The 10,468-nt window shown below is 43.5% G+C and overlaps 1 protein-coding gene across 1 annotated transcript in view; it reads left to right on the top strand.

Annotated features, from left to right (window-relative positions):
* The window catches only part of LOC144781543 (solute carrier family 22 member 6-A-like), a 623,507-nt gene that overhangs the window by 194,456 nt on the left and 418,583 nt on the right, over positions 1 to 10,468 (top strand). Inside the window, exon 6 of the mRNA XM_078660448.1 lies at positions 8,754 to 8,869. Within this exon, the coding sequence (XP_078516574.1) occupies positions 8,754 to 8,869 (116 nt within the window). The remainder of the gene's footprint in view (positions 1 to 8,753; positions 8,870 to 10,468) is intronic.

The following is a 10,468-nucleotide window of genomic DNA, read 5'->3' as shown; positions in this document are numbered from 1 at the left end:
GGAGCTGGTGTCATAGCAGGGTGGCACTCGCTCCATGGACTATGGCAGCATGAAGCAGGGCAGCGGATCGACTGTCAGTGAACTTGGACCCACTTGGGATCATAATGAAGTTTTATTTTGTGAACAACCAGCGCACCCACTGGGGTAACACTAACTTGGACTACATTACCCAGCAGGCCGTTTGTCGGCCACGCCCCGCAAGGCGGGTAATGAACATATATTGTGCAGTTAGCAGCAGCGCTGTTGTTCACTTCCAGCTTAATTCGCCACTGAAGAAGAGAGCACTGGGCTCTTGAAACGCGTCTGGCGTAGGATTTTACCGAAGTTGCTGGCATTTCAATTCCGCTGTTAGCACGCTACCATTAAACATCCAGTGTTTAAACAACTCCTTAGCGGCTATTCTTCAAATGGGTCCTGCAAACGTGTGGATATATATATATATATATATATATATATATATATTAATTATTATATGTGTTTCACTTTTTTAAATACATTTTTTGTTATATTTGTTAAAATATATATTAAATCTATTTTATGTTTTAAAATTAATGTTACTGTTTAATATTTTAGTTTATATATATTTAAAAACTAAATTTAATACAATATTTATGACAAAAAAATGTCTTTCGATGTTTTTGTACTTACCATTATAATTATAGGATGACGATATTTTTGACATCGAAATTTTGCTCACAATATTTTGGTATGGGGATATTTTGGGTGGCGATATTTTGTCAGTGAACTGGGTCAATCTGCTGTTTTGAGAATTTTCAAAAACTGCTCCAAAAAGAGCCTATTTCAGAATGAAGAAATGTTATTGCACTAGTTACTAGAAAGCCAGTAGTCTTTCATATTGTTCCAATGAGCTATGAAAGGAGCCTGGTATATAGTATGGAATACTTATTTGCACCAAAAAATAAGAAGGGAATTAGGGGATAAGTCTATGTTACCACCTTTCATGGAAATATTAGTCAACTAAAAAAAGCAATCAGAAAAAAACTGTTAGCTTATCTCAAGGATTGCTCAATTCTAGAACTAATCAAAATTTACCAGGAGGAGAACAGGAATCTATGGGTCATTCTAGTCCTCTCTGACATAGAAGACACAACAAACCATGAGTAACATGATTGTTCTCCCTCACATGAAAGGGCATCATAATGGAAATTGTTCTGTATGTGACACCACTATAGAGGAAGATGAAATAATAATTGGACAATGAAACCAGCGTCAAACACTCTGAGTTTACAAAATGTAATTATGAACACTGATAATCATCATTTTCACTACAACTCTGAGGCGCCGTTCTCCTGAGGACTGCACACACATTGTGCACACAATGGCAGACAATAGTCATCCAGGAGCCTTATTATACGTTGTGCCTTAGGGGCGCAAAGGGCATGTGAACCCGCTCTGTGCATGCCCGGAGTACAATAGGATTACAGAGGGAGGTGAGGTTCTTGTGCGCCCCCTTCTGTTATACTGATAGCACTTGCGCACATGTAGCGCCAGTGCTATCATTGGAGGCTGTTTCTTCATTTGCATATGGGTGTGGCCTTATGCAAATGAGTGGATCACTTTTCCTCTATTGTCGGTGCTGGATTACGGATGTGGATGCAGATGCAAACATGCGTTTAGGAGGCACACTCAAAGTTTGCTAAAAAATGATGGCGGACTATCAGTGCGCCTCCTGAAGACAGCCCTCAGGAGGAGGAAAACACCCCCCTGCAGGTGGGTATATTCACTCACTGCACCCACCTGCTTGGGATCTCTGTCCCCTCACTAAAGTGTAGGTGGGTTGCTGCCTGCACAGTGAAACATGGAGCAGATTTTAAGCACCTCCTCCATATATCACTTGAATGTGCTGCCCACAGGGCAGTACAAATTTGCAGCTGCCCTGAGGCAGTGCATTATTTGTCATATGGTGCACTGTCCCTGTTTCCACCTGCTGCACCTTTTTTAAAGGTGCGTCGTAGCGCAAACTGGCACAGTGATCCGTATTCAAAATACAGTAGCAGATGCGTTGGTAAAACAGCGGCCCTAAAAAGTAATGCATAGAGGCAAAAAATAACTCTCCATGCTGAAAACAACTATGTGAACCAACTCCAGAAGCGTAGGAATTGGCAGAGGATTTACTAACCCTGACGATTGATTTCTACTCACATATTCACGATAACATTCTGTTAGTCAAGCAAAGCATACTACACAGTTGCAATTCTTTTATGGGTGTCTACCTTATTGGAATGAGTTACTAATATTCTATGTACATATCAAAGACTGAAATGCATATATAATAATTATGGGCCTGATTATGATGGCGGACTGACTTCTGTCCGTCCGCTATCATCTCCTATTTGGGACTATCGCCAACAAGGCGGCAGTCCCACAATAGGAATTAGGATGCTACCGCTACCGTGGTGGTCACATCACCCACCTTTACCATTACAGTGGGTGCTACTGGCCTCAGCACCCACCGAAATGTTAAAAAGGGATGTTTTACTTATCTCTGTACTAGGTTACATGTACCATGCGGTGCCTGACACCTTGTACAGGGATATGTAGCCACTCTGCACCCAAAGATAAGGGCCAGGTTTGAAAGGGGGCCCGCTATGAGCCCCCAATTTCCATCCCTGCCAGTCTTTTCATGGCAGGTGAACCGGCATGGAAAGGCTGGTGGGGAGGGAGCACCCTAATCCCTACGGTGGTGCCTGGTAGGCACGCCACCATTTTAGGGATTGGGAGGCCCTCTGCCTCACGGGTGGGCTCAAGGATCCCATCGGATTCATGGCGGTTGGGCTTTCCTCCCACCTGCAGATCCCTGCCATCAAAAACGATGCATTTAGGCCTAGATCTCTGTACTGGGGTGAATGTATGACATTGTTCTGCATTCTGTCCATCAACTGTTGTTATTGCATTTGTCACCCCGAGAGGGACGGGTATGCTCAGACGTGAGTCCCGTGCTCTCCATGCCACTGGAATCAAGTTATCCTGGCTGATGAGGGCTGAAAGCCCGAAACTGGTCCTAGGATGCTTGTTTCCAGTCCAGGGAGGACCTGGCTTGGCAGTTCGGGCTGGACTGTTCCTATGGGGCACAGGGTCAAGACTGATTTGCATATGGCTGGATTCAAACTGGAATGGCATGGTGAGCAAAAAAACGATGGATTTAGGCCCAGATCTCTGTACTGGGGTGAATGTATGACATTGATCTGCATTCTGTCCGTTAACTGTGGTTTTTGCATTTGTCACCCCGAGAGGGACAGGTATGCTCAGACGTGAGTCCCGTGCTCTCCATGCCGCTGGAATCAAGCTATCCTGGCTGAGGAGGGCTGAAAGCCCGAAACCGGTTCTAGTATGCTTGTTTCCAGTCCAGGGAGGACCTGGCTTGGCAGTTCGGGCTGGACTGTTCCCATGGGGCACAGGATCAAGACTGATTTGCATATGGCTGGGTTCAAACTGGAATAGCATGGTGAGCAAAAAATCGATGGATTTAGGCCCAGATCTCTGTACTGGGGTGAATGTATGACATTGTTCTGCATTCTGTCCATCAACTGTTGTTTTTGCATTTGTCACCCCGAGAGGGCCTGGTATGCTCAGACGTGAGTCCTGTGCTCTCCATGCAACTGGAATCAAGCTATCCTGGCTGATGAGGGCTGAAAGCCCGAAACTGGTCCTAGGATGCTTGTTTCCAGTCCAGGGAGGACCTGGCTTGGCAGTTCCAGCTGGACTGTTCCCATGAGGCACAGGGTCAAGACTGATTTGCATATGGCTGGGTTCAAACTGGAATGGCATGGTGAGCAAAAAAACAATGAATTTAGGCCCAGATCTCTGTACTCGGGTGAATGTATGACATTGTTCTGCATTCTTTCCAGCAACTGTTGTTTTTGCATGTGTCACCCCGAGAGGGATGGGTATGCTCAGACGTGAGTCCCGTGCTCTCCATGCCACTGGAATTAAGATATCCTGGCTGATGAGGGCTGAAAACCCGAAACAGGTCCTAGGATGCTTGTGTCCAGTCGAGGGAGGATCTGACTTGGCAGTTCGGGCTGGACTGTTACCATGGGGCACAGGGTCAAGACTGATTTGAATATGGCTGGGTTCAAACTGGAATGGCATGGTGAGCAAAAAAACAATGGATTTAGGCCCAGATCTCTGTACTGGGGTGAATGTATGACATTGTTCTGCATTCTGTCCATCAACTGTTGTTTTTGCATTTGTCACCCCGAGAGGGACGGGTATGCTCAGACGTGAGTCCCGTGCTCTCCATGCCGCTGGAATCAAGTTACTGGATTTCGAGGATTTTTTTCATTTTCTTTTTAGCGCACGACAAAAAAGGAATCACTGGCTTCTGAGGCTTGTCACCGAGGCTTGGCTCCGACCCCTGTCCTGTGTGCAGGGACAGACAGCACGAAAACAAAAAAAATAAACTTCCCAGAACTCGGGCTTCTCACACTTATCTTTATGTGGCCGCCTGCAGCAGCCCCTCCCAGACCTCGCACACTTGCTGGGGAGTTATTAAGGTAAGGTTAGCAATGTCGGCGTAAAGGGGCCCGAGGGAGTGATGTATGCAAACCAAATGATTGATCTGAGCTAATTTTCATAGAGGTACGATTTAATGCTACAATAATTGTCATCTGTATGACAAATTGATATTTTTCCGTGGATGCATGGACAACAGAAAATACATTGTTTTTGTTACTAACAACTGTAAGCAGTTTAGTGTTTTGCTCATGTATTTATCCAGCAGTCTGCAAAACTATTTTGATGCGCATGGAAGAAGTGAAGTAACCTATGATTTCACACACTAAAATACGACTGGATATCCTCGACCGTAAACTTCGGTCGCTCAACCACGTTCCCACCTTATGAGTTACTCAAATGTTTGACCCTGTCATCCTCTACAACTCAGGCGCGCAGCGATCATTGGGCTTCAGCCCCTCCCCCGTCATGTGTGTGTGTCAGCCCGGCTGAGGCAGCTCCCCGGGCACACACACAGCCGCACCTGAGTACTTCACAGGTCTTTAAAAGACCATTTACTTGCTAACGAGGCTTTTTTGTGTTTTCACCTCCCCCGTGTAATTTTTAGTAGCCCCCCACCCAAAATATTTGAGTCTAGTTATGCCTCTGGGTTCCTTTGTCAATCCCTCAGTCGAAACACACACGACCTTGGTTTATTTCAAGTGTATGTTAAACGTTGTTGCACAAAATGCTATGTGATTCGGGCCAGGATGTTGCCAAATTTGATGAAATGAGTATCTGATACTATGAATTTCAGATGGAGTAGTCTGACATTCAGTAACGTGGTTATTTTATGCCTCCCTAAAAGAAAACAGACCCAAATCTTGACAGCAGCTTTTCTTGTTCTCAAAAGTCAATTTTAGATGTTTAAATATCCCTGAAGTAAACACATGTGAGCTAGATAATGTTGTTACAGCAACAACCGCGCGGCTATGCAGCAAACATATTTCATAATGCCATAGCGCAGGCAAAGATCATAAGCATATATAAACTCTTTATGTTACAGAGCATCAATCAATGTTTCATTTGCCTACGACTATTTAAGGCCCTTGCCAGGGATAATTTTAAATAGTACTCGTGGACACTGGTATTTCGCTGTCTCACGTGGCTTGAAACGTAGTTTATTAGAAAGGTACACATCCACAGCCCCAGATTTGAGATGAGATCTCAGAGTACAAAGTGCAGAAAGCTGTTTATCAGTGCAGGCAGCAGATAATAAAAATAGAGAGGGGATTATGGGTGTTTGTGTGCTTGAGCGGGCTGGTGAGGAGCACCATTTTACAGCCATGTTGCATTGGAGTTTACTAGTATATGCTGAGCCTCAGTCTCTCCATATTGTTTGCCCTCATTCATGGTGGATATTATTTACATTGAGCTTATGGAACCAGCCTGACGCTAACTTTAAGGTTGCAGGGTGATCGTGGGCTGTTAGACTGTCATTTGCAATCCACATTACGCATTGTTTAGGAGTCACGCTTGTAGGGTCAATTCATCAGATTTACTATGGAGAGCCCCCGATGGGGGAGGGAGGGATCAAGTTTATATTCCAGTCCAGTTTTTCCTTCTGCAATCTATCAAGATCCAGAACTGTAGTCCAGATGTTTCAAGTGAGGCCAATCAGTCCTTCAGTTTCCTGATAAAACCAGTATTAAAGAATGGTGTTCTTCATGGCAACCTTAACTTGAAATGTGGGTGTCCAAGGCATTGCAAGGTTCAAGCATTTTGGGGTTCAAGGCTTCTTGTCTTCATATATGGACCCCCTATTGTCTGCACATCTGTAAGTTCTTTGAATCTTGTTAGTTCAAGTCCTTCCCTTCGGATCTATAGACCTCCAACAATTTGCGCCTAAGGAAATGATCGGAGCGGCACATGTCATCATGCCATTGTTCCAGCTGCCATAACCATTGGGTGACGAAAGGTCCAGGCCATGCCCTGTGCTCCGGGCTTTGACCAGTGGCGCGGCAGCTAGGACAGTGTCTCTCAGGTGCAGTCAATGCGAGGTGCCTCTCTCTGATACCATTGCAAGGAGAGGCGCTACTTACAGACACTGCCTAGAGCACAAGAGGTGCAACATATGGACACTGCACACACAACAAGAGATGCCTCTCGCTGAACCCACATAGACTGCGAGGTATCTCAGAATGGGGCTAGACTGAGAAGCCATCTACAGCCCCGGTGGTACGCGACCACAGTCAAGTTTAGAAACTCACACCATATCCACCTCTTCGCGAGCACCTTTGTGGCAGTCATTTATTAATAAGTGTCTGTGGGAGGAACATGCTGCCGTGCAGTAGTCGTCAGAAGAATGCTTTTACCCTTAGAATTGGTAGTTAAGCACCTTCTGTAGGGCCGCTGTTGAGGGATTCCTTGACTAGGTGTAGCATAGATGGTTGCACGAAATGTATTCCAGAAACAAGCAATAATAAAAGCAAAGCATTCCGTTAACACCGGTAAAACACTGTTTCACTTGTTTTTTATGGCGCGAAAACGAGTAACCACTGAAAAGCACTGTTTTTTTAAGTATTGAAATCACTGGAAAATACTGAAAAAACACCACCAGAATTTACCAAAAATAGAAACTGAAAACAGGAACGCCTAATCATAATTAATACCATATGACTGCAACATTGCTCTTTCTCCTATAAACAATTCTGTGGGATATTAAACATGGACAACCACAGTTGTCAGCACCATGTATTCACTGGAACTTTCAAGTCATCATTCTACTCTGGATACCATTTGACATTAGTCATAGTTAACAACTTGGACATGTCCCCAAACAATATTCATGCCATGAAATATCAGAGAGGTTAAACTGCATCATGATTGGTGAAGTCATGTTGCAACTGGCATCCAGAGTCCACCACTGCTGATTGGCTCCGAGACCATGGATAGGTGCACAGTGGTTGCTTGGCTCTCTGTTCACTGTACCTCTGTCCAAACAGCCTTACAGCCAGCTAAGTGCACCAATGATGCATTGTGTTTATTTTCAAAATAGCCTCCAATTGACAACCCGCAAAGGCACGAGCACGTATTGTAGGTGGTGGGTAGATTTGCTGAGAAGGTATGTCAGCAGCTTACAATACCTTGATTGAAGAAACTAGGCTCCTTTAGACCACTGAGGCATTAATGGGATTTTGCACCCTCCTCCCGACAGCTTCTCTGTAAAGCGCAGGTAAAGGTAACTATTGCTTCAATGTACTGTGCACACAGCACAACTTGTCTGTGAGGGGAGCGTGCTTGCTGCTGAGGAGCGTCAGTAACTTGCAATAACTGAATCCAAGGTCCCTGGCCTTATTTTCATCTGCTGGTATTTTCTCAGGATTTCAATAGAGTTTGTGTGACTTTGTTCCCTCCTCACCACTACAGCACTAAAAAGCACGTAGGAGAGTAAGACACAGTAGTGCATTGGTCCGTTCATGCTGTTTCTGCTATTCTCCATATAACATTCACAGTAGTTTCTGTGTCTAATGTGCTAAGGATCAAGGAATTTAGAGAAATGTGGTCCCCATTGCAGAGGCCCTTCTTCTGATATTCCTAGCATTACGACTACATATTTAATCTGCTTTCAATTACCAAAGCTGTAAAATATTAAAGATCAATATATGTATAGCAAGGTCTGGGTTCATGGACCAAGATGTGCAGGTTTCATGCAGGGATGCTGGACAGTAGTGGTGCTTACAGCTATCCTTTTTGTAGCTGCCAAATGGTCCTTTATCATATGTGACACTTTGAGCAGTCCTGACTGTTTTAGCAAACAATGTGTTGTGATCAGGCATTTGTATTAGGACTGCGAATATTTTCTTTATGGTCTCAAAAATCCCAACATGGAAAGGGCTGTTGGCTAGAAAACCAGGACTGATTTGCATGTGTTCTGGTGCCATTTGCTGGCTATGCTTGGTTTCAGACTAAATGTTGCATGAGGAACAGGGATGTCTGGTCTGAGGGATACTTTTTTGAGGGACAGAATCCAAATGTTATTGTTAAGTTATATTTCAGAAAGTGGGTTTGATATAAATTAAGTTAAACCGTTGTTCCAGCCTTTTCTTCCTTAAATCAAACTGTAATATTGTGTCAAGTGCACACAGTCTTATGATTGGCTACAGTAGATCATTGATAGTAATGTTCAGAACACTACGGATTAGAATCAATGCTTGTTTAGCGTATGTTGTAATGGGTTTGTAAATGGTGGAGCAATGTGCGATGTAATAACTCAAATAATCTCTTTATCTTCGCAGACTCTGAAAACACTCTTGGTGAAAGAAACAACCGCCTCAAAATCCAATTACTCTGTCATTGATTTGTGGCGCACCCCAGTTTTGCGCAGGATAACGATCTGCATGAGTTTTGTTTGGTAAGATGGGTTACAGAACTAAACGTTGATTGGCCAAACAGAAACCCCATTATTGTTACTTAGAAAATGATACTTTAACAAAAGTAGGGCCTTTTCCTGTCTCTTAGTTTTCTTGAGTGAGTCATTCTCTTTGTATTCAATGACACTGCTTGTTGATATGTTCTGAATGAAGGCAACAAGCTAATCTTTGTTCTATGGAGATAAACATTGGTGTTCAGTCTGTGGGGAAGCGCCCCTGATTCTTAGGGAAATGATGCACAGGGAGATTAACTGATGTAACTAGAATCACACACGTAGGGTCAAGTTTGCTTTTATGTAGCTATATGCTCTTCTACATGTTTGCTTGGATAATAATGCAATGAAAATGTTTAAATAAACATACTACAGAGTCGACAGCTGTGACTGTATTATGGTTAGGTCAGAGTTTCCATTGAAAAACCATGCTATTTTGCTTATAACGTTGGTGCTATTTGACAAATCTGCATGAAACCTCCCAAAACAAAGTATGTTTGGCCTAGGTTTTTTCCCTGCAAGTTTGTGCGGATCCATTTGAGGGTAAGGGGAAAAATATGGTAGGGTGCGTCAAAAAACAGCATTTTCCTTTTAAACTTCTGTAGGATAATGTGTGCTCTGCTACAGAAGAAGAATGCTGTTGCGTAATGGAATTGCAAATTGTTGGTTTGGTATAAATCCATTCAATTCCTTTTGTGAAATTTCCTTTACAGGAATGTATTTGGTGAGATTTGAAGGGTTACAAAACAGAGACATATAGGGCCTCAAGTATCAACATCAGGATTACCGATTACCTAATTGTGATTTTCTGCGAATCACAATTAGGTAATCGCTATTCCTAATGTATGAAACTCTGACAGTTTCATTTATCGATTCCTAGTGGGTCGCACATCGACCTACCTCATCAATATTAATGAGGAAGGTCGCAATTTGCGACCCTTAAGAATCGCTAAAATCACAGGAATGGTGCCCTGACTACCATGTCCGTGATAGCTTTTCAGTAAAGCCCAAAACAGGCTGCATTTAAAAGAAAAAAAGGAAAAGTTTTCTTTTCATTTATTTAAGAGCAGGCAGTGGTCCATGCAACCACTGCCTCATCTTAAAAAACATTTTCACCACCATTCCCAAAGGGGAAGAGGTCCCCCATTTGCGAAAGGGATACCACCAACTTTAAGATGGTGGTAAAATGCAAATATTTTGCAACCGTAGTCATGGCCACAAAACAATAATACATACCGCTGCAATTCGGTATTTGGAAGGGACGCCCTAAACACGCCCCTTCCAAATACCGAATTGCAAACCAATTTTGCAATTCGGTAACAGGTTACCGAATCGCAAAATCAGGTTTGATACATAGGAAAAGCCTTTTTTGTTTTCGCATATGGGCCAATTCTGCAAATTGGCCTGTTAGCGTATGCAAAATAGGTTCATACATGTGGCCCATAGATGATTAGTTTGCGAACTGCCCTTTAACCTCGCTTCAAGGACAGTTCACAGACCCAAATCTAAAAATAATAACACCCCATGCATGAAGGAGCTATTTTTCCCGTGTTCCTGTCAGGTCTGCCAAGTTAAAGCTGAGTTTGT

This window comes from Lissotriton helveticus, chromosome 9 (assembly GCF_964261635.1).
Source record: "Lissotriton helveticus chromosome 9, aLisHel1.1, whole genome shotgun sequence".
NCBI classification, from domain to species: domain Eukaryota; kingdom Metazoa; phylum Chordata; class Amphibia; order Caudata; family Salamandridae; genus Lissotriton; species Lissotriton helveticus.
Note: the sequence above shows the minus strand (reverse complement) of the source record. Positions and strands in the feature narration are given on the sequence as shown.